The sequence below is a fragment of the Microcebus murinus genome, chromosome 10 (genome assembly GCF_040939455.1).
Source record: "Microcebus murinus isolate Inina chromosome 10, M.murinus_Inina_mat1.0, whole genome shotgun sequence".
NCBI lineage: Eukaryota > Metazoa > Chordata > Mammalia > Primates > Cheirogaleidae > Microcebus > Microcebus murinus.
In genome coordinates, this window is record NC_134113.1 from 51,026,390 (window position 1) to 51,052,204 (window position 25,815).

Genomic DNA, 25,815 nt, shown 5'->3' on the forward strand with positions numbered 1-25,815 from the left:
CAAATGATCCTTCTGCCTCAGCCTCCAGAGTAGCTGGGACTACAGGCATGTGCCACCATGCCCAGCTAATTTTTAATTCTTTTTTTTTTTTTTTTTTGTAGAGACAGGGGTCTCACTATGTTGCCCAGGCTGGTCTCCAATTCCTGGCCTTAAAGTGATCCTTCTGCCTTGGCCTCCCAAAGTGCTAGGATTACAGGCATGAGCCATTGCTCCTGACCAAGCAAATTTAGTTTTAAAGAGATAAAATACACACATAGAGGCAGATGGCTAGATATACATGACACAGATGAGGTTTGAACTCCCCTCTGCCAGGTACCAAAGTCTTTGTCCTTTATTCTTATTGTGGACTCCCTTCATTTTTATCTCCTAGATAATAATAATAGTTTACATTATGTTCAATATCTTCTTTTAAGATATCAAAAAATACTGTGTGCTATATTTAAGAAAATATTAAGCACAAAAATGTTGAAGTAACTTTTTTTGTTGGTATAAAGTTTAATTATCTGAAAACTCATTTCCTCAGAGCACTTTATTTCTTGATAATTTCCAATATTTGGTGGGAGGAGGATTTTGTAGGATTTTATTTATTTATTATCTGCAGTCAGTTTAAAACATTTTTGTGCTGCTGTTTTCATGAGACATTGGGGTTTTTTATTGTGTTTTGGAAATGTGTGGCATCCCTAGTTTTATACCACAAAGAACAGCCATTCTTGTAAACTGCTTTTTGAGTAAAAGGAGGGAAAGTAATATCTGTATAAAACATTAACCAGTTGATAGGAATTGTCACAATCCTTTGCTTTGCTGGGACTCTGATTTATTTTTCTTCCTCTAGATTTGAGTGAGGTTGCAAACATCGATTCCCAGAGCAGTAGTCCAAGAAGATTATGGCTAAGGGTTACATGGGACATAACAATTTCACAAGGGAGTTACAGGTGATGACAGCCCTCTTGTGCAGCTGAAAGACTAAAAATAACTCGGGGCACTTTTAAGCTGAAAGTGGAAACCTCCTGTGAAAGATGAGTAGTTCACCAAAGAATTCATACCAGGAAAACCCTTAGATGACTGTCAAACCTGTGTCACCAGGGGAGTGATGGATTGTAACCTTAAGAGAATGTGTAGAAGAAGAATTATATGGGAACATAGTAAAGAATTGAAGACTAGCTACCTTGGTTATACCCTCAGTTACAACTGATTTATCTTCTTCAGCTCGCCAGTCTGAATAGCTGTAGCATGAAACTCCCTTTTCTATTCATTCTGAGATTATAGTCACTTCTGGGATTGGCTCTTTATTCACAGGCATACAATTTCAGGGACTACTGACTATGGAATCCTAATCACATGTGACACAGGTCACTGAGAAAGGGGTGGGGGGAGCAGCTCATAGCTACAGAGTTAGTAAATGGGAAATACCAGTAAGTATTTTCTAAGAACAAAAGGTAGATAAACTAAGGGAAGTTGAAATACGGTTAACTGAGAAGGAACAAGAAGGTAGTTGGAGGGGAACATGTGGTTATGAAGTCAAGCTAAAATGATTGTTCCTTAAGATTAAGGATCTTAAAGTTGTAGATGGAATATTGTGGCAGCCTGCTAAGTCACAAAGAATCTGGTTGTAACAATATTATTTTGGTTCCAACTGATTCCAGAATGTAGATTGGGAGCTGTTTCTTTAAAAGTCCAGAAATGTAATTTAGGACAACCATCTTGCCTACATGGAAAACCTACAGAACGTTCTCAGGACATGGTGCAAACTGAATGTGCTGATAGATTCAAAAAAGTTCTATGTAAATGGATGGATATTAAATCCATAACAGATATTAAAGCAAAGCAAGACGCCTTGAGGGTATTGCAACCTTAAGAGGTTAGCCTCTAGGAGGACAGTCATTCGCTCTCACAAATGTCCTTTTTTTTTTTACCACTTATTTTATTACATCTGTCACTTTGTCTTTCCTAACATTTTATTGAGGCTATCTTACAGTTTAATCTCTCTTACATTTCTTTTACCAATGCTACCATGGATAATGGTTTCTTCTAGAAAAGGAGAGTATAAAAATAACAACTATAGGCATTTTCACATTTTTCCTTTTCACTTTTTGCCTTTTGTTCACTGTTACCTTCTTTTCTACAGATCACCTTTAAGGGAGGCTAAACTGAGATTTTAAAGTGGCGGAAAGTTGGTGGGAAAACAGGAAGGAAGAAAAAATTGTGGTAATGAAAATCCTGATCACAACTCTGAGTTCAAGGAAAAAGATTCAATAAGTGTCCCCTGCCCCCAGGACGGCTTCGAATTTATCATCTTTCAGAAGTAGAAAGCTTATTACCTTCCCTTCTAAAAGGAGTTAACTCATTTCAAAGTTATATTTTCATATTTCCTCCACCCTGTTTCAGAAATTTTTAAGAATATTTAAAATCATGTGAGAACTCCATTTGATATAAGTACTTCTTCCTTGGCATGGACTAGAGAGAAATGTTTAATAATTATGCGTCAGGCTTTGTGCCTTCATTCTCATAAGACTTCTGAAATGTGGTATTTTAGTAATAGAGTTATTTGAACACAGGCATAGGGAAACAAAGGCAAAATGTGCATGCCAAATCAGAAAGCCATCAGCATGGGAACATTCCCTCCTGTATATAATGGCAACAACAAAAAAGACATTTTCATGGCGCAATCTACTGATATTTATAACTAAACTATCAAATACATCTGTCCCTGATGTGAAATGACTGAAACTAACAAGTTCAGCTATTTGGGAACTAGTTATATGGTTTACCACTGTAAAATAGCAAGATTATGTTTTAAGGATTTGTACATCAGTTTTAACTTGCAGCAGAAATCATCTATAAACCAAATAGTAGGTTCTACATGTAAAGAAATGTGAGTCAGAATACATAATTGATATTTGGTAGTTATGTAGGTGGCATGTAAACTATAATGGAAAGCCAGTCAACAGGGAGTGGTGACCTTCTAAAATTAGCATGCCACGTTCCAGTTAAATGTCCACATTGCAGAAAACATGTCAACATTGCTGAACCCAAGGCTAGCTGACAGGGCCCTGGAATTTTTCTCCCTTTTCCTTTTGGGACTTATTTGGTAAAAATGAGTTCTTTTAAGGTCAATATATACACCATCCTCTGTCCTCTTTTTCATGACGACAACGCCAGAGAGCTCTGGGATACCTCCTCCTCCCAGCAGCAGCTGCCTCTCCTAATACTATCTTATTCAGCAGCACATTCTACCTGTTAAATGGAGACTACAGAATCCACAGTGGTTTTAAATCACCCCATTTCTGCATTTAGATTGCTTGGTGTGTGCACCACCCAGGGATACATAAGGACCCTCTTCTAACCAGCCCCTCCACATCTCACATTGAGTGCTTACCTTTGAAGAGGTATTTGGTGCATGCCACCCCCCCCCCAGCTAAGCAGTCTTCTCTGAGCAGCCAGGGGTCCCAGAATAAACCACGTGAAATTCTATAGGATTCTATAGGTCTATTCTATACCGCCCTTTACCCACTTGCCCATTTTTAGGCAAGTGTCATTTTTAGGATCTCATCAGTAAGACCCAAGAGAATCTACTGAAAAATGATTAAATAATTCAGTTATGTCAAGAATAGTAATAAGCACTTCACAAAACAGTCATTCATTTAAGCAGTACCCATAACAGTGTTAGAGCTCTCTAGTGAAAAGGTGCAAATGAAAAAAACAATGTATATTTTGAGTATCATATTGGGAAAAGTGTAAAAGACCGAAATCTAGTGAGGGCAGAACAAAGCATTCTCATACTCTGCTGATGGATATGTTGATTTTATAAATATTTTGCATGTCTGAAATTTAACAACCTATATACCAAAAGCTTTTAAAAGGCCATGCCAGTTAAAATCTGTTTCCAGAATTTAGTCTAAGGAATTAGTAATTGAACATGTGCACAAATACATATGTACAAGGAGGCTCATTGCAGCAGTGTTTATAAAAGCAGAAAATTGGAAACAACTTCTGTGTTCATCATTGGAGGAACTGTTCAACTAAATTATATTGCAGCTATTAAACATAATGCAGTGCTTTATATAAAGCTAGAAAAGTATCTGATAGATGTTTATAAAACAGTATGTATAGTATGGTATCATTTTGGTTAATGTGTGCACGCATGCTCACACATATGTATGTACACGTAAGCCTGAAAGGATATATATTTCAAAATTTTAAGAAATTCAGTTCATCTCTGAGAGATGGGATTACATATATATGAATATATATGTATATATATAATATATATAATAAAAATTGTTTCATTTATACTTTTCTGTATTTTCAGAATTGTTTTGTATTGAGTATGTATTAACTTTTATCATCAGGGAAAGCTAGCTATTTTTATTCTAAGAAAAAAGTAAACCTGAGTTCCTTCTACATGCAAAGGCTCAGCAGAGAACTCAAGGTGAGCAAGAACCGGCCGGGTGGCCTTTAGAAGTTAATAGTGTGATTAACAGAGCAGGGAAGGAGACAGTGTGATTTGTACAGACATCGTTCTGGGTCACTCCTGAGTACACTTTGATCATCATAGGGTCACCTCCACGGGACATTCTGGGAACATCCTGACACACTTGACTCTAAAACAGACTTGGAGTCCTTGCTTCTGAGTGCATCCCACTTCTCGAATGGGCTCCTTGTCTACTGTGTTTCTTTGCTGTCAACACATTCCTGAATGCCTGGTCTGGTCAAAAACAAGCTCACTCATCCCCTACAGCACATGCCATTTAGCAGACCGGCTTCCTGTGTGGCTCCTCTGTTTGTGCAAGTACTTTTTCTTGTCCCTGTTACTAATATGTTACTTCCTACCTCCCACCCCACACTAGTCTTTCCACATTCAGCCTTCCATACCTGCAGTTCTGGGCACTTTTCTTGGCACTTTGTAATTTTCATTTGATCTAAATAAAAGTAGTAAAATTTGACCTGCTTTCCTCTATCACTGAAGTATTTTTACACAGTTGTGTAAAGGGGTAAAAAAAAAAAAAAGGCTCCACTCATTACTAATGCCTTGAATCTGATGCCCGAGTTCTGCTACCGTTAGGAAAAACACTTAGTAATATATGTTATTCTTAACTGCATGGAATGTAAATAAAATTTCATTATGTTTCATATTTTGTGAGATCTGAATATTGACATAAAGGCTTTTGCTTCTAAACTTTTGATTTGTTTCCCTAGAACTTACTATGTGTATGGTTTCAGGATTTACTGAAAAACAGAGGATCCTGTATTTTGACTTTAGTTCTCTATTACAATGAAAGTCTGTTTTTTTCCCTTGTTCTGTTTGGAATTAATTACTTTGTCTTACTAGTCTTAAAAACTGTACAGAGTCCATGTTTTTCCCATATGTGCACATCAGTTGCACTTCAAATTATGTGAGCATTTTGATATTGTTTATTTTTCATATGTAATCCCTCAATTATGATTAGACAAACATTTCTTGCATTCAACTCTCCAATCTCACAGTAAATGACAACCATGTTAGACCAGGAAGAGGCTATTTGAAAATTCAGATACAATCAGACAACATCCTTTGCTGTCCAAGGCAAGTTTCAAATACCCTTACACGTAAACAAGAATTTGAGCAAAGATCCTAATCTGACTGCTTTTTATCTAGACCTTGAACAAATAGTTTAGATTCAGCATTTTTAACATGGGAGCTGATTCCTCTATAGGGAAATGGGACTTGGTTACAGTCAGGGTTGTTTGAGGACCTGTTTTGTGGACACTTGAGAAGTGTGAGATTGGGGAAACATTAAGCCTAAGTTATTTTAAAGACTCAGAAAGTACTGATCTCAGGGATCCCAGGAGAATGTTTAATCAACAAGGTAGGCTGCTCAACTATAATCTGAATGCCACAGGGCGGTGAGATTCTCAGTGAGACTCAGGCAGCCATTTCTCGAGGCCCTTCTCGTACCCTCTCAGCCCCTTCTTCCTCTGCCCAAAAGACGGACCTCACCATGATGTAATCTCCCGTTCGTGTAGCTAAGGCATCGTATTCAAGGAAAAGGCCAATGCCCCATTTCAAGACTACTTGTGAGAAATTTTCCTGCCAACATATTGGAAAATGCTCATCTTTGGACTTATTTTTCTGTCCAGTAGGACACCCTTTCTAAACTACTGTCAGATAGTACTAGAAGTCTCAACTGCCCCTGGGGAATGGGACTGGTACAAACATGTACTTCCTTACCAATAGCGAGAAAATAAAAAAGTCTTTTTCATGTTCTCAAATTCACAACTCCAGCTTGAAAGCACTGGGTGGAGTAATTTTGCTATTTGCATTTTTGTCCTGATTTGGTTAAGGTTGATCCTGCCCATTTGGGTTCTTTTGTTGAAGGAGCTGCCCCACAAATAAAAGAAGGCAAGAAGCCTTCTTTTGAGAGGAGGGAGGCCTGGAAAACGTCACTTGGGTAAATCACACTAGTGAGCTCCCTTATTCCATCTCTCTCCTACATGACTCAGCCAATCTCTGATTTCTCAGATCTCCCCTTGCTCAGACTAAGCATGTCTCCTCTTCATCCCAAGTGTAAAATGTCAAAGCCAAATAGCCCAAGACAGAAGTGGTCAGGTCACTACTCTGCAGTGGTTGGCAGTGTTGTTTTGATTCTGATAGAATGACAAATTAATACAGGCAATCCTTTTAACTGCTGCAACCCCTAACTTTTAGTACAGCATCAGGTCAGGCTGCCCCAAGCAGAATGATGCTAGATTAGTGGGGCCTGGTGTCCTGAGGACCAGGGAGAGGGCAATGGGCATGAATAGATATTAGTGTTGACTCCAAACTATAATTAGAAATTTGCTTGATATTTTTCAGAAAGAGAGGAGAAGTGTTAACTGATGACTCTGTTTGCTATCGTGGCATTGAAGACATTTGCCTAAGACCCTCAGGGTAACAATTAGTAAGTTATCCTGATGAGCATAAGAATTAATAAATTTCCCAATAGGAAAGTCAGTAACCATGTATAAAGCTCTGATCTCAAATGATTTTACCTGATAAATGTTAAACCTTTTCTTCAGGTGTTTTTAAACTTACGCTGAAAAACCTGGACTTCAGTTTTTTGGGTTTTTTTTGTTTTAATTGTGGTGGCATTTAACTTGATAGAAAAACTGAAGATCAAAATTTTGGTAGATACCAAGAGAAGAAATAGAGGTCAGGACCTGAATAATCCATCTCTGATTAACCAGTCATTTAAAGAGGATCATCAGTCTTTATTTAGAAAAATTAATAAAATTTTACTTCATACAGACAAAGCAAAATTTTAAAAGAGAAATTTTTTTTAAGTTTTCTGCGATTTTAATGTCCTGTTGGTGTGAATTAGGCCTGTACTGGGATTTACCACTGAAAACTCCAGCCTTTTTTAAAAAAATTAAAAAAGCACCTTTTTGCTCATAAATCAGTCTTTTTAAAACATTGCTTTATTTTATTGTTTATTTTTATTTATTTTGAGATAGGGTCTTACTCTGTCACCTTGGGTAGAGTGCAGTGGTGTCATCATAGCTCACTGCAACCTCAAACTCGAGAGCCCAAGAGATCCTCCTGCCTCAGCCTCCCACATAGTTGGGACTACAGGTCTGGACCATGATGCCTGGCTCATTTTTCTATTTTTTTTAGTAGAGACAGGGTCAGGCTGGTCTTGAACTCCTGGCCTCAAGCAATCCTCCTGCCTCGGCCTCCCAGAGTACTAGGATTACAGGCGTGAGCCCGAACAAATCAGTCTTTTTCTTTAGACCAGTTCCCATTGTTACATACATCTCCAGGCCAGTGTTTAGTTTCCCCCTTCTTCCCAGTTGCCCAGCAGAGTGTGCTGCCAAGAGATGGGAAACCCGGATCTCACAGCAGTCGAAAGTTGGCACTCTTCACTCTGGCATTGCATTCCCATAGTACCAGATCAGAGTTTGACCTACTTATTTCACACAGGCAGCTACTGCCAAGTCAGTGGGGTTTTCCTCCAAACAAAGGGCCGTGGTCTTCCATCACACGTGAGAGGCGTGCGTGCAGACCACATTGTGTGGGAGCTCGCTGCCAGCCCACGCTGCTGTGCTAGGGAAGCGTGCCTGGAGCCGTGTACAGATGTGGTTCTCATTCCAGGCCTCATTCTTCAGAACTTAATGTCGGCGAGCTCCTGCTGGACTCCCGAAGGCGACCGAGTGTGGGCTATAGAGAACAAGTTGCGTTTTGTTCACTTTTCAGACATCTGCAATGATGACCGGGTTTTCCTGATTATATTCCACCCTGCTCCACTTCCTGTTCGTCGTTCTGGAAATATTCTTTCTCCACGTACAGTTTTCCTCTAGCAACTGCTCTGATCGCCACCAGTAGCATGGTTCTCACTGATAGGAAGAGAAATTTAACGGCCTAAAGGATTCTGTGGCTGAAATAAAAAAGATGGGGTTTAGCATTTGTATATTGCTTTAACTACTCTTAAAGTTTATGGTTTTTAAATAACTGAAATTGCAAATAAAAGAATTGGATAGTGACATCAGCCTAAGACATTGACGTGTATTTCTTTTCCTGGCCCTTTAGTGCCCTCGATAGGAAAGGTCTCAAGGCAGGGTCCCACTGTTTGTGGTTAGAATCCCTGGTTAAATGCACTGGGATGGAGGTGCATTGAGATGGGTCACAGCTGCAGGTGCAATAACCTGCTAAATGGGAAGAGCTTTGAATACTAGTAATAAATCTTACATGCTCCCTGGCGGAAAAGAGGAAAGGAGTGATAAATATCAGGTTTTTTAGGTATAGCCAAAAATATGTCTTCTCAAAATTGTGAAGAAAAGGATAAAGTTGGTGTGCTGGCGGTAAAATTAGGTAATTTTTGTGCTAATTGTTGAATGCAGAGAAAACTTAATCACATTTAATGATCTTAACTTATAAGTGGTTCCACCAAATGACTGCACAATGTAGTCTGTCCTTCAGTTTTTAATAAAAACATTGAAAACTTTAAAAATATTATTACTTAAAAAGCAATCTGATTCTTAAACAACAATAACAAAATTAACGAGCTATGTGAGAACACAAACCCAAATCTTTCCTCAGTGTAAATTAGATCAATTCTATCCAAATCCATACGGTAATAAGGATTGTTTTAAACTGCATTAGGCCTGTGTTCTGCTATTATTTCTTTGTTTTTAAGCCATAAAGCCTTTAAGCCCTAAATGAGCCTAAATTAAAGGCTTATTTATTTTGTCATTGTTGCTGGGTGGGGTTTTTTTTTTTGTTTTTTTTTTGTATGTTACACAATCAACTTTATTGAGATACATCCAAAAATGTACCTACTTTGAATGTCTTTTTGATGTTTTATAAAAAGTCCATATACATCTGTGGACAACTACCACAATCAAAATTCAGATCATCTCCATAACATAAAAAGTTCCATTATACCCCATGCCATTCAATCTTTCCCCTCTTTCCTCATCTCTAAGACCCAGGCAACCATTGATCTACTTTCTCTAATGTATATTCTTATTTTCTAGAATACCCTCTTTTATGTCTGGCTTCTTTCAGTTAGCATAATATTTTGAAATGATGCATAGTTCTTTTTATTACCTTATTCTACTGGCTATAACCTCCAGCAAGGTGTTGAAGTAGCAAGAAGCTGCCTTGCCTTGTTTATATAATATTAGGAGTGAAGAATCCTGTTTTTAATCAGTAAGTGTTATGTTTAATGTAGGTTTTTGATACATGCCTACTTTCAAGATGAGAAACTTTTCTTATTGTTATCATTTGCCGAGTTTATTGTAAGTGTGCTCTGAATTTTGTCAAGTATTTTTTCAGCATCTTTTGGGATGATGAAATTGATTTTCGTTTTAATCTATTAATATGATGTTATGTTGATTGATTCAAATTCCTGGGAAACTCACAAGCAGTAGATGAGAATTGTTATTAACATTCATGTTATCAGTTTTTCAGAAAAATAATTTTAGCCATTTTCATGTGTGTGTGTGTTTAATGTATTTTACTGTGGATTCAATTTGCTTGTTTCTGATTTGCTTAAAACATGTTAGCCATTTTTTCTCAGCAGTGTACTGGCATTCCTATATATTCCTTTTTGAAGTGTCTGTTGAGTCTTTACCATTTCTTAAAATTAGGTTGTCTTTTTTTACTGCAGTTATAGGAGTTAATTATATCTTCTGGCCACCATTCCTCCATTGCTGTGGTCCCCAGCCGTTTTTGGCACCAGGGACTGGTTTTATGGAAGACAATTTTTCTATGAACAGTGGTGGGAGGAGGTGGAGCTCAGACCATGATGGGATCAATGGAGAACAGGAGTGGGGAGCAGCTGTAAATACAGACGAATCTTCCCTCCCCGCTGCTTACCCTCCTGCTATGCGCACCCACCCCCTTCCTAGGAAGACAGTTTTTCCATGGATGGGGGTGGGGTGGGGTGGGTGTGGTGCAGTGGAGCAGCCCAGTCCCTAACAGGCCAGAGACCCATTCCCTCCTACACCCTCGCACCTGCATGATTTCCATTGAGTTTTACTTCCATCTGTGCACATGAGTTCTGATCGGTTAGTTCCAATTTAACAGTGAGTGCATGTGGTGTTTGTTTTTCCATTCTTGTGATACTTCACTTAGGAGGATAGTCTCCAGTTCCATCTGGATTGTTGCAAAAGGTATTAATTAATTTTTTATGGCTAATTAGTACTCCATGGTGCGTGTGTGTGTGTGTGTGTGTGTGTGTGTGTGTGTGTGTGTGTATCACACCACATTGTATCAATCCACTCATCAATTGATGGGCACTTGGGTTGATTCCACATCTTCCACAATTGTGAATTGTGCTACAATAAACATTCCAGTGCAGGTGTCTTTTTGATAAAAATGACTTCTTTTCCTTTGAGTAAATACCTAGTAGTGGGATTGCTGGATCAAATGGTAGGTCTACTTTTAGTTCTTTGAGGAATTTCCATACTATTTTCCATAGAGGTTGCACTAGTTTGCAGTCCTACCAACAGTGTGTAAGTGTTCCGTTCTCTCCGCATCTACACCAGCATCTATTGTTTGGGGTCTTTTTGATAAAAACCATTCTCACTGGGGTTAGGTGATATCTCATCGTGTTTTGATTTGCATTTCTCTGATAATTAGTGATGTTGAACATTTTTTCATATGTTTATTGGCCATTTATCTGCTTTTGAAAAGCTTTTATTTGTGACTTTTGCCTACTTTTTAATGGAATTGTTTGATTTTTTTTTTCTTGCTGATTTGCTTGAGCTCTTTGTAGATTCTCGTTATTAGCCCTTTATCAGATGTACAGCATGGGAATATTTTCTCCCATTCTATAAGTTGTCAGTTCTGTTGATTGTTTCCCTGACTGTTCGGAAGCTTTCTAAATTAATCAAGTCCCATTTGTTTTTGTTGTTGCTGTGATTGCCTCTGGGGTCTTCTTCATAGATTCTTTGCCTAGGTTGATATTTAGAATATTTTTTCCAACATTTTCTGCTAGAATGCTTATGATTTCATGTCTTAGATTTAAGTCTGTTATGTATCATGAATTCATTTCTTGAGTGGTGAGAGAGATGAATCCTGTTTCAATCTTCCACATGTGGTTATCCAATTTTCCCAGCATCATTTATTGAGTAGGGATTCTTCTCCCTAGTGTGTATTGTGGTCCACTTTGTTAAAGATCAGATGGCAGTATGTGGATGGTCTTATATCTGGGTTCTCTGTTCTTTTCTGTTCTTTTCTGTTGGTGTGTACCTGTATTTTTGTGGTAATACCATGCTGTTTTGGTTACTATAGCCTTGTAGTATAGCTTAAAGTCAGGTAAAGTGATGCCTCCAGATTTGTTCCTTTTGCTTAAGGTTGCTCTGGCTATTCAGACTCTTTTCTGGTTCCAAACAAAGCATAGAATTATTTTTTCTAGATCTGACAAAAATGATGTTGTTATTTTGATGGGGATTGCATTGCATCTTTAAATCACTTTGGGTAATATGGACGTCAACAATGTTGATTCTGCCAATTCATGAGCATAATATGTCTTTCCATTTGTTCACATCATCTGCAATTTCCTTCCTCAGTGATTTGTAGTCCTCGTTATAGAGATCTTTTACCAGCTTGGTTAAACATATTCTTAGGTATTTTATTTTCTTTGTAACTATTATGAAATTTAGTCTTTGATTTGAGTCTCAGCTTGACTGTTGTTGGTATATAGGAATGCTACTGATTTGTGTACATTGATTTTGTAACCTGAGACTTTCCTGAATTTATTTATCAATTCCAGAAGCCTCTTGGTGGAATTTTTGGGGTTTTCTAGATATAAGGTCATATCATCAGTAAAGAGCAATAGTTTGACCTGCTGTTTCCTCATTTTGATAACCTTAATTTCCTTCTCTTGCCTGATTGCTCCAGCTAGGACTTCCAGTACTCTGTTGAATAGAAGTAGTGACAGTGAGCATCCTTGTCTTGTTCCAGTTCTGAGTGGGAATGCTTTCAACTTTTCCCTATTCAGTATAATGTTCGCTATCGGTTTGTTGTATATGGTTTTTATAATTTTGAGGTATGATCCATTTATGCCTGTTTTGTTGAGTTTTTATCATAAAAGGGTGCTGAATTTTGTTGAGTGCTTTTCCTATATCTATTGAGATGATCGTATGATCTTTGTTTTTGCTTCTGTTTATGTGGTGAATCACATTTATGGATTTACATATGCTGAACCATCCTTGCATCCCAAAGATGAAACCCACTTGGTCATGGTGGATTATTTTTTTGATGTACTATGGAATTTGCTTGCTAGGATTTTATTGAGGATTTTTGCATCTATATTCATAAAAGATATTGGTCTATAGTTTTCTTTTCTTGTTGTATCCTTTCCTGGCTTTGGTATCAAGGTGATACTGGCTTCACAGAATGAGCTGGGGAGGATTCCTTCTTTCTTGGTGTTATAAAATAATTACTGCAGAATGGGTACCCATTCTTTTTGTAGGTCTAATAAAATTTGGCTGCGAAACCATCTCATCCAGGACTATTTTTTGTTGGAAGATTTTTTTATTGCTGCTTCAATTTTGTTGCTTGTAATTGGTCTGTTCAGGAGTTCTGCTTCTTCTGATTGAGCCTTGGGAAGTTGTGTGTTTCTAGGAATTTGTCGTGCATATAGATTTTTATAGTATTCACAGATGATATTTTGTATTTCTATGGTATTAGTTGTTATGTTGCTGGTTTTTAAAAGGTTTTTTTTGTTGTTGTTGTTGTTTTGTTTGTTTTTTTTCTTGTTTGCTAGGGTTGATGGACATTTGTTTGTAGATTTGGAGACAAACAACAGCTAGTGTGGTTTTTGTGCATATGGAAATATCTTCTGGCATTTGTTTGTTTAAGGTTATCACATGATACCTCCTATAGAGTGGTGAAGTCCAAAGAGAAGTCATGAAAAATGATGAAAAGGTTAGAAGATAAGACATTTCCCTCAATAGTGCTTTGTCTTAGATTTTTCTGCTTGTTAAATAAACTTTAATTCTGAGGATAGGCAGTTCTGTTTACTGCATTCATTTTCAAACTTGACACCCCTTTGCTGTTTTAAATGAGAATAATTCTGGGATGATTGTGTTATATACATAATACTGATACATTCCCATGAATTTATAGAATAATATGGAACTGCTCAATTCAAAGACTTCCTTTCACCAAGAGGTCATAGTTACTGTGACTGCTTGGTCAAGTAACTAGTAATGGATGTATTTCTCTTACATGGTGAACATATCAATGAACCTATTAAAGCTAGAAAGTAAACACTTAGAAACCAGCCCTTTTTTAAAAAAGTCATATTACAGTTTGTTTTTCTAATCCACACAGGAAGAATTTAATGGAAAATCTGACTCCCTCTTTTTTAATGATGGCCAGCGAAGAATTGACTTTGTTCTAGTGTATGAAGATGAAAGTAAAAAAAAAGAGACCAATAAAAAGGGTACAAATGAAAAACAAAGGGTAAGTTTTTTGTGCTATTTTCCTTTCTTTTTATTCTTTATAAGATTGTAAAATGAAAAAAGTGATATTTTTATGTAAGTAATAAAGTGAAATTCATGTCGAATATCATATCAAACATACTTTAATATTTTTTCTGCTCATGTTCCCTCAAGGCATGTTAGCAAAAATTTTTTTTAATTTGAAACAAAACTTCCTCAGGCTCTTAACCTCATTTGGTCTCACAGCTGAAAGCAGATTTTCTTTCAAGGAATTGGACTTTCTGTTGTGCAGAAAAGACTTACATTAAAGGCACTCCTGGTTATTTTCAACTAGGTGGGAAAGGAAGCTAATGATTAATAATGACAAGTATAATAACAACTAGCATTCCATGTGTGCTCACTATGCATTTTGCATACATTTTCTCATCTAATTCTTGTAACAGGAGGTAGATTCTATAATCACACCATTTTATGGATGATAGACTTGAGCCTCAGGCTAGATGACTGATTGCCCAAAGTCATGGACTCTCATCTAGCGAGTATTGGAATCATGGTTCAGTCTCTGGTCTTGAATCTGGAACCTGTGTTCTTGACTTCTCATTTTTTCTGTCACCTCCCTTTTTTCCCTCCCATCCATTGCCTGTGCAGCTGCTCTTTCCTCCTTTTCCTTTGCTTAAGAGTCTTTTAGGTGACAGGGAAATCTTTATCTCAAGATACTGAAAGAGTAGGGCAGGGTTATAACAACTGCCTGGAACTTTTTTTTATCTGTATACAAACTGCAGTAAACTAAAACACAACGAAAAAAGAGTGCATATGTATGTCACTTTTTCCCACTTTGGAAATCATTCCTCATTCTTTCTCCCCCCCCCCATATGTGCTGTCACAAACTCACAACTTTAATTGTCCCCCTCTGCACTGTCTCCCTGAAATATACCAATCTTAAATCTATTGATTTCTGCCCATTAGTTCAGACCACGTTGTGAAACCTTTTTATAAATGAAGCAGTCAGTACTGTTTTATTTATGTATTTTGGAAGGGGTTAAGTTTGGAGTTTTATATTTGTATGCTGTACCAGAATGAACCCAGGCTTTGGAACTTGATCTTCAAATTCTAATCCTACCACTGTATTGGAGTAATTCTAGATGTAACAAACAAGTCCCCAGATGGCAGTGGCCTAACACAATAAAAGCATGTTTATTGCTTATGTCAAAGTCAAATGTGGTATTCCTGTTTGGCCCATGGTTTGGGGCTGGGCCTCTGTTCCTCACAGTCATTAAGAATCCCAGGCTGACGAGATCGGGCGCGTTCAGGGTAGTGTGGCCGTAGATAACTTTAACCCTTCTTAGGGAGAGGCAAAGATATACAATGTAACCAAAATGTAAAAAAAACCCAAACAAACAAAAAAGAAAAAAACTTTTTATCGGGTGGTGTGCAGGCGGGAGGGGGGAGGAGGAGAGGGGTGTGTACTTACATAATGTGTGCGGTGCACACACACACACACACACCCCGGGGGGGATTGGACATGCTTGAATCTCTGCCACATAGGGGGAGGGAAGGGGGGCAGGGGCAATATTTGTAACCCTAACAGTATTTGTACCCCCATAATATGATGAAATAAAAGGAAGAAAAAAAAAGGTTCTGCCATGTTTGACAGGTGGTTTCCAGGGTCATCCTGAGCACCATAAACAACAGATAGGATAAGAGAGAGGATAAAGAAAGTGTTCTTGCTGCTGCTTTACTACTTCAGCCTGAAAGTAACTATATCAGTTATCCTCACCTGCCATTGGTCAGAACTTAGGTGGAAAGTATAGTTTCTGGCTGGGAAGCCGTTTCTCAGCAGGAACTCCACACTATGGAAGGGGCTCACAATACTCCATGGTGAACAGCTGACTCGTCTTTGCCATAGCTGCTCACTGGCTGTGCAAATTTTCTCTTCAATTTTGTATGTTTTGAAGTGTATTTTTTCTTACATGCGACATCCCTGAAATCAAGTTGCACCTTAAAAATGGTGCATCATAATTTCATTGGTTGAGTTTTTTCTTATTTGTACATAAAATATTGCCCCCTCCCCATATAATCAGTAGCTTCTTAGATTTAAGAAAATGGGATCCCAGTACGTAGTCCATAGAATTATGGTTAAGATTAAGTAAAGTATCATAGGTAGATAATACATAAATTTTTAGCACATATAGTAAAATGTTCATTCATGCATCTTCCTTTTTAATATGGGGTTTTCCAAAAACAATGCCCTGATATGAAAAGGTATGACTTTGTTATACGGTTTTATCACTAGGGTAAAATAGCTTGGAGTACTTTATCATTTTTTGTGGACACTAAGATATATTGTTTGCAGTCATAGTCACCATCATCAAATATTCATTAAGTATCCATATGCCAATAAACCTGGATTGAGTACTATATAAAGTAAGTTAAACAGATCTAATCCATTAAAGCATACAGGAAACAGTTCTGGTTTTAGATAAGAGCTTTGCTGCTGTGGTGAAGGGGCCCGAGAGCTGCTTACATTATTAATAATTTCTGCATTTGCTTTAGACAGAATCATAGGTCCCAGGGTAACTTTCATAAATCAAGAGAAAAAAATCATCATTAATTTCGGCAAACTTTGAATTTATGGATTGATATACCTGGGCGTTGGTTTTTATAAGCTGTGCCCTGAAGTGTTTCAGTCTGCATTTGTACATATTACTTAATTTATATTCCACCAAAATGCAAAGCTCAGCTTTGGAATCACATTTTTATTAATTGTAAAAATATCGTGAATTCTCTCATACTCTTTGTCAGGCCTTATTGAGGATTTAGGACAATTCAGAGGAAAGGCAATTTCAAAATCCTATTTTCTTTGAAAGAAAACATTTATGTGTAAATCATATTGACTTTTTAAAGCAACCAAGGTTGACTTTGCCAGAGTTTATCTGAAAAGTGCTGTTAAACCCTTTTTTAGGGCTGGAGAAAGGTAGAAGTGACAGGGCCACCAACACCAAAAACAGACAGTTAAAATGGCTGTATCATCCCTTGAGCAAAAGAGAAAACACTTTTCTAGCCAGATCTCCAAATAGCATGTTGCTTTGTCCCCTTATATTAGTGAAAACACTTTAGAAACTTCACACTTTCCTTTTTTAAAAAGCATAAACCACATACATTTAGGTTGTACATGGGGATGATTATAAACTGTTTCAATAATGAGTACTCTTTCACCCTGTGCTGGACTTGGCACAGAATCAGTTTGAATGTTTTCTGTTGCAAATAACAGGAAAAGCAAACTCAAAATGGCTTAAATGCTAAAAGGAAATTATTTTCTGATTTAAGAAATAGTGTGGAGATAGAGCCATTTCTGAGTTAGGTAATTTATTAGCTTAATGAGAAGGTCATTTCATCCTTCAGCCCTACCATCCTCAGTATGTTGGCTCTCATAAATTGGCTTTCCAGGTTTGGAGATGGCTGCTGCAACTCCAGGTAGCCAAAGGCAGAAAGAGGAAATGCCCCTTTTCTTGGCTCTTTCTTAAGAGAGAGGAAAGCTCCTCTAGAAGGGTCCTTAGCTGACTTTGGTCACAATTCATTGTCTATCACAAATCTGTTCCTAAATTAACTACTGGCAAGATGGATGGAACTACATCATTAGCCTAGACTGATCAAGTATGGTCTTTCATCTCTTGAATCACCCAATTCCTGAAAAACAATCAAGCTTTTCTTAGTGGTAAAGAAGAGGAGAATGGCTGTTCAGTAGGCAGCCGCCAGTGTCTGGCACAATACGTTATTAACTACATCTAAACAGTTTGATCCTTATTATAAAGAGCAAAGATTTTTTTACATAAAACAATTCTCATGTATTTCTTCAACTCCTCTCTTGCAGTTTTGTTAGTAATCGCTTCTTTCTTCCTACTTCTTTTTGCTAGAACTACTAACAGTTGGCAAAATTGATCTTTTGACTTTTATTTTGTCTTATGCTTGCCTCCCTTCAGACAGATGTGTTCATGACCAAGTAATGGGTATAACTCAAGTGGTAAAGAGGGTAGGGGGGGTTAGATAGCTCAGAAACAGTGTAAGTAATCTCGAATATGTTTTATTGGTTTATTTGTTTATTTGTTGACTTTTTAAAGAATTTTTTATTCCATTTATTTATTTATTTATAGACAGAGTCTCACTCTGTTGCCCAGGCTAGAGTGTCATGGCATCATCCTAGCTCACAGCAACCTCAAACTCCTGGGCTCAGGTGATCCTCCTGCCTCAACCTCCCAAGTAGCTGGGACTACAGGCATGCGCCACCATGCCCAGCTAATTTTTTCTATATATTTTTAGTTGGACAATTAATTTCTTTCTATTTTGTTGGTAGAGACAGGGTCTCGCTCTTGCTCAGACTGGTTTTGAACTCTTGACCTTGAGCAATCCTCCCGCTTCGGCCTCCCAGAGTGCTAAGATTACAAGCATGAGCCACCATGCCCAGCCCCATTCCTAAAAGATGATGGAAAACTTATGTTCTTGAAGTTGGTGAAAAGTGTATATATAGAAGTATAAATGTGTATTTCGTGTTTGACTTTAAGAATTCTTTAGTATGTGGCAGAAGGATCTTGCCAGTGGAGACTGTAGAATAAGGGACTTTAAAAAGATTAATGATCAAACTTAACTTACATAATTATAATATAATTTTATTCAAACTTTCAAATACTGTGAGACAACTAATTGGTTATATAAACTTTTAATACTATTATCCATGGGTTCGGAGGAGTCAGCATGAGACCAGAACCTGTTTGCTTAGAATCTAGTTGATATCTCCAGAAACGTTTAAAAGTTCATCAAAAAGTTTTGGTTTAGTATATCACTTCATTTATTGAGATCTTCTATCCTTTAATAAAGTTTTATGATATAGCTTGAGTGAACATCCCAAATCTAAAAATCTAATATCTGAGATGCTCCAAAATCTGAAACTTTTCAAGCTCCAACTTGACTCTCAAAGGAAATGCTCATTGGAACAGTTTGGATTTGTAGGTGTGGAATGGTCAACCAGTAAGCATAAGGCATATATTCCAATTTCTGAAACAATCCGAATTGGAAACACTTCTGGTCCCAAGCATTTTGGATAAGGGATATTCAATGTGTTATGTCTGTGAAGATCTTTTGCATTTTTTATCAACTGTTCTCAGTTATTTTAAAATGCTTCTGCTATTGTCAGAAGTATTTTAAATTGCAGTTTGTGATTTATTGTGTATAAAAGAAGAATCTCATTGATTTTTATAAGTTCTATCTAGGAAACTGGAAAAGGTCTTTTTAGTTTTAACAGTTTCCAATGCTGCTTTTAAGTTTTCTCAAATGGAGACCATATTCTAAGTGCAATGGCTGAGACCTCTTAAATAAAAACCAGTAACCCACAGTAGTCACCAGTATATTGTTCCTCATTTTAATGGGAATGTTTCTAAAATTTCACCATTAAATATTACACTTGCTATAAATTTTTGGTAGATTTCTTTTAAAAAGTTAAAGGAGTTACCTTTTAGTCCTAAATTGCTAAACATTTTTACAGTAACTGGGTTTTAAACTTTACCAAATGCTTTCTTTTTTTATATTGAGGTGATCACATGGCTTGATTCCTCATGAAGTCTTATGTACATTGAAGTATTTAATTATTTGCAGCTAATAAGATGGTAACTGACAGTATAGATAACAAAAACCATTCACTATTGGCTTTAACATGCAGTGTATAATTTTTATAGTTATTAGCTGTCTACATATTTATGCTAATACTGCATTAAATAGTTTACAATTATAAGTTGCCCAATGACATTTTAGCCAACAATACTCCACATTATTTGACAGTGGTCCCATAAGATTGCAAAGGAGCTGAAAAATTTCTATTGCCTTGTGATGTTGTAGCCGTTTTAACAGCATAGCGCAATGCATTAGTTACATGTTTGTGGTGATGCTGGTGCTGCCAGTCATATAAAGATATAGCACATACAGGTATAGACAGCACATAAAACTTGATAATGGTAATTTAAATGACTTACTAGTTTATGTATTTATTATACTATACTAACGATTATTTTAAAGCATACTCCTTCTACTTAATAAAAAACATTTACTATAAAACAGCCTGGGCAGGTTCTTCAGGAGGTATTCCAGAAGAAGGCATTGTTGTCATAGGCAGTGACAGCTTCATGTGTGCTATTGCCCCTGAAGGCAGTATCCAGTGGGATAAGATGTGGAGGTGGAAGCCAGTAATATTTATGATCCTGACTCTGTGTTAGGCCTAAGCTAATGTGTTTATGTCTTAGTTTTTAACAAAAATGTTTAAAAAGTTAAAAAAAAATAATAAAAATAAAAAAACTTCAAGTAAGGATATAAAGAAAGAAGATATTTTTGTAGAGCTATGCAATGTGTGGGTGTTTTAAGCTAAGTGTACAATGTTTATAAGTGTACAGTAGTGCACGGTAATACTTCACATTCACTCACTGTTTACTCACAAATTCTCCCAGACAGCTTCCAGGCCTGCAGGCTGCATTTATGCTAAGTGCCATATACAGATGTATTTTTTTTTATCTTTATATGGTTCTTTTACTGTACCTTTTCTATGTTTAGATACACAAATACTTAACCGGTGTGTTACAATTTTCTGTAATATTCAGCACAGTAACATACTATACAGGTTTGTAGCCTAGGAGCAATAGGCTACACCATGTAGCCTAGGTGTATAGTAGCATAGACCAGTGGTCCCCAACCTTTTTGGCACCAGGGATATGTTTCATGGAAGACGATTTTTGCACGATATGTGTGGGGGTGGGTGGGGGTGGCACGGAGCTCAGGCAATGATGCAAGCCGTGGGGAGCGGCTATAAATACAGATGAGGCTTGGCTTCCTCACCTGTCGCTCACCTCCTGCTGTGCAATGCGCAGCTCCTAAGTTTCATGGAAGACAGTTTTTCCACGGACAGGGTTGGGAGGGAGTGTGGACGTGATGGAGCTCAGACGATGATCACAGCCCAGTTCCTAACAGGCCAGGAACTGGGACCAGCTGAGGCCTGGGGTTTGGGGACCCGCAGGGCTAGACCACCTAGGTTTGTATAAGTATACTCTATGGTATTCACACATGACAAAATCACCTTACGACCCATTTCTCAGAACACATCCCCATCGTTAAGCCAGGCATGACTGGATTTAAGATTTATTATTTGATGCTTGTATGTGGAGTGTAAGAAAGTTGAACTCATAGAAGTATATAATAGAATGGTGATTTCTAGGGGTTAGGTATGGGGAGCTGTTGGTCAAAGGATACAATATTTCAATTAGATAGGGATAAGTTCAAGAGAACTATTGTACAACATAGTGACTATAGTTAATAATGTACTCTTGGAAATTGCTACAAAGAAGATTTTAAGTGTTCTCACCAAAAAAAAAAAAAAAATAAGTGTATAAGGTAATGCATTGTGTTAATCAGCTGGATTTAGGCTTCTACAATGCTTGCATATTTTAAAACATCTACATGATAAAAAAATATAATTTTTACTTGTCAATTTAAATGAAATAATAGGAAGAAATGGGAAAAACATTTGAGGTCATTTACAGAAATATGCAAGAACAAAAGTAATTAATGAATAAATCAGTGTGAAAAAAACAGAAAGACCAGAAAAATAAAATGAAGCCATGTGTCAGAGTAGTAAAATGATTTATAATAAACCATCATGTCTTGTTCAGAAGTTAGAGATCAGCTGCAAATTTGCCTTTTAACCTCCTAGTTGCCAAAGAAAATAAGAGAATATTATCAGTAACATGATTTAATGTTTCAACGCCATAAAAACAAAACTGGATGTTCAAAAGAAAGTGTTCTGATAGGAGTGTCTTCTGGAGAGAAATTTATCCCATAAAGCCTCAGAAGGGGGAAGGAATGACTGCATTAGACTAAAAATTGGTTTACTGTCTCCAAATTGAAGAAATAAAGGGATGGCAGAAGGTAGCAGGATTATGAGGAATCAGAACAGTGTAAAAAGTTCCTTGGGAATGACATATTTGCCATAGATAGTCCATGAGTTGGAAACTTAATCTCATGTTAGGATAGATTTGTAAGAGTTATGGCAACCAGTGTTGGGTGGTTTCACCTTGCCAGAAAACTCTTGGGAAGTATGTTCTGTCTTTTGTTTTAGAGAGTGAAATCAGGTCTATCTTCAACTCCTTTAATATTTTAGACTAAAGCAGGGAGGTCTTCTTTATGTATTTATCTTTTTCCTTAACGCTCTACTTGCTTATACTAAGATTGCAGGTAAAAAGATAAAATTAGAACCAGTAGTTTCAAATTTACAGCCACAAAAGGTGTTGCTGGTATAAGCATGTTTGATTTTTAAGTACTCAGCACAAGAGCAATAAATCCAAATCTTGCTGCTTATTTCTAACACGGGAAATGTCCTTGGGCTCAAACCTTAAAAATAGACAAAACAAAAGGTCAATGAAACCCTGAAAAGTAAAAGCTGATTATTCTATTTCATCTCACTGAGGGCCTTAGCAATGTGTTCACAAAGATGGGAAGAAGAGAAAACCCTTTTTCTGAGTGCACCCCCTGAGGTCTGGCCTTAGGTTTGAATGAAGAGGATATCATTAGCCCTGGTACCAGCAGTCACCTGTGTCTCACCTTTTTAAACAGTCATCTGTATAACAGTACAGTGTTGGCAAAAATCCACTATACCAAATTCTCATATTAAACAGGCTTGAAGGGGATAAATAATCACAAAACAATAGCTGCTTGGGTGTAGCTGTACAGGATGTGCATGCACATGTGCACGGGAAAGTGTGTCCTAGAAAATAGTATTTCTTAAACTGTTTGGGAGGGGGCCCACGAATCTACATTTTAAATAAACTCTCCAACTTGTTCCTATAAGCTGATAAGTTTGGAAAGCACTCTACTAAAATATTTGCAGTTGTTACCTCGGCAGCGAGTTATGGGCAATTTATTTTTTCTTGAAAATTTCTGTTTGCTAAGTTACCCACAATAAGTATTTATTTCTTTGTAATTATACTTTAAAATGTTAATTTAAAAGGTATATTTGGAAGTGAACTTCAGCTAAGTATTCACTTCCATTTTGTGTTTATCATTTAAAATGCTCATCTGTTTTCTGTCTGCTAGTGAACATACATTACCCACTTGAGCAAATTCCTCATCAGATTGGTCCGCTAACATTAAGTGTTTTATTGCAAACATGTGAATTCAAATTAAGTCCTGATTAAATAATTTATTCTGCTTACCAAACCTTCTGGAACACATGAAATATAACTAATAAATAGCACTTATTAGAGTAATTAGTAAATCTTTTCACAAATTAAGTCCCTTTGACTTGTTCCTCATGTATCTTTGTAAGCTTAAAAGGGATTGGCAAGTTGAAAATACCATGACGGCACCATCAGTCCTTTACCTAACAAAGCTATAAGAATATTTGAAATCAATCTGTTCGTATGTTTCCTTAATCCCAACTGATTTGTACTTTATCATCACAGTATATTCAGTAATTTTACTTCTTAGATATTATAATCTCTGCTTTTTATACTGAAAAGGCTGGGTCACATAAAGAAAATGTTAGATAATTTTGGTGTTTACAATCAGTATTATTGTATAATTCACAAGTAAGTCTTTCATAACAATGACTTTATTAAGCCAAATGAGATGTGTAACATGTAATCTAAGGTGCTTAGGGACAGAAGACTTCCTTAATTAAACCAATCTGTCCTTTGTGATTTCTATTGCTTTATTCTTTATTTCTGTTACGGCTTTATTACCCTCTCAAAAGAGGTATGAATAAAATCCCAGTTTCTGGAGTATGGTAGGTGCTCTTGTCCTTTCTCACTTCAAACCCCCTGTATCATTCTCCCCCAGGAGTAATAGAATCACATACATCTTTTTGTGATGCATGTGAGTCCTCAGTGATTACAGCCACTTTGGGTTTACTAGAATTCTAGTGGGTAAAAAAGAGATCTGGTCGCAGTGCAGATGAAATGTGTCATCCTAGAAATATAGGAATTTACAGCACAATTTAATTTATGCCTAGGCTTTGTTTTTTAAGAGCCAGTGAGTTTAGTTTAATCATTTTGTACTGCCAAATACAGATCATAGACTATAGTCTAGGTTTAGGTTCTTATATATAAGGTTTCCCAACAGGCACATAAAAAAATTTTAGTTAAAAATTGTATAGCCTCAGATATTTATTGAGCAATGGCTATGTAAGCAAACATGCAGTTTAACTATCTTCTATTTTTAACATAGAAGTCTACCCTAATTTTTTAAATGTCAAGAACACTGTTACTTATCCAAGTGTAAATTCTATGATGAAGAGATGATTTCATGTTAAAGAGACTTAAACAACCTTTTCTTAAGTAAGCAATCTTTTCCTGATATGTACCCGTTTGACAAATATAGCACATATGCTAATTTATGTTAGCTACCTGACAAACCAAGAAAACTGGTTTGATCAATTTTTAAAATATTCCTGTGGTTCTTTGTGAATTGCCATGCCAAAGAAAAATAACAAGAACTGTCTTATTAAAGTAATGCCAAGGTGATATATTAAAATGTTTAAGTGAATAAAAATGTCCTATCCTTGATTCAGCTGTTTAAGTATTTATAGTTGGTGGTAAAATAGATGGCGTTATAAACCAACTCCATGGTCTACCAATTATCCTGAGAGAAATCAGGTAAATATCTAAGAGTTCTTTGTAAAGAACTGGATATGAACTAAAATAGTACCAATTAGTACCAGCTTTCTAGAGGGCAGTACAGCAATACCTATTAAAGAATTTAATGTATTCTTTGATTTAACAATTTTACTTTTAGCACTTTATCCTGAGGAAATAATAATGAATGCACAAAAATTTTTCATAATAGTGAAAAATTAGAAACCACCTCAATATCCAACTGTTTGAGATTCGTTAAATAAGTCACTGTGCATCTCTCTGAGAGAATATTATCAAGCCCCGAAAATGAGATGGAAGAGAAGGATTTCTGATGTTTTCTGCATCTGTGATATTCACATGTGCTGTACACTCTCATCGGCAACCTCCCTTATTACGTGCATAAATGGGGCAAAAGAGAAAAGAGATAAAGATGTGTTCATACCCTTCAGAGAGGATATCCAGCAGATATCAAAGAAGGTAGTCCAGGACCAGGGTGGCCAAGTGTATGGAAGAGTAAAGAAGGAGAGGGCTGGGTGTCTCGGCAGTAGGGTCAGGTTTCTAGAGTTCCGGTAGAATGGTGTCTAGTGGTGTCACGCCGGAGGGATTGAGGAGTTGTTGGGTGTATACCGTGGAGGCAGAGTGGGTTGGAGTTGCCCATTTTGTCAGATGTTTGGTATTAAAAAGGAGAGCTGAGCCTCTAAGGCCTGCAGGAGAGAGAGGGTTTTTTTTTCTTTTTCTCTTTTTTTAAGGAATAAGGGAAGTTGAGCATGTTGTAAGGCAGAGAAAGAGGATAATGACAATGGCTAACGTATCTGCAGGGCTTATTCTATGCCAGGCATCATGGTGAGTACTTTACACTCACGATCACATTTAATCCTTAAAACAACCCCAAGATGAAGCTATTTCTTCCCCAGGTTTTGAGATGAAGCCACAGATGCTTATGGAGTTTGTTTGCCCTATGTTGCAGAGCTAGTAAATGGCAGTGCCAGGGTTTGAGTTTTGTCTCTGTGAATCTAACCTCTATGACCAGAATAAGAGGAGAGCCAAAACTGCAAGAGTGAAAGGGGCTGTTTGGTAGAGCCCTCTGAGAGGAGAGAATCTGAGAGATGATGGGGAGTTGCAGCCTCAAGTTAGAAATTCCAAAGGGAAGGAACCATGTGTGACTCGTACTGTTCTCCGTGATCCATTCATGGATGATGTAGCTGATACAATAAGACAGGAGTAGTTTGCGTTTGGTATGTGTAAT

At 37.0% G+C, this 25,815-nt stretch overlaps 1 protein-coding gene across 3 annotated transcripts in view; it reads left to right on the forward strand.

Moving 5' to 3' along the window:
• Positions 1-25,815, forward strand: part of ANO6 (anoctamin 6) — a 185,252-nt gene that overhangs the window by 90,156 nt on the left and 69,281 nt on the right. For all 3 annotated transcript variants that reach the window (XM_012748410.2, XM_012748487.3, XM_012748617.3), the window contains one exon: positions 13,799-13,930. In XM_012748410.2, the coding sequence (XP_012603864.1) occupies positions 13,799-13,930 (132 nt within the window). The remainder of the gene's footprint in view (positions 1-13,798; positions 13,931-25,815) is intronic.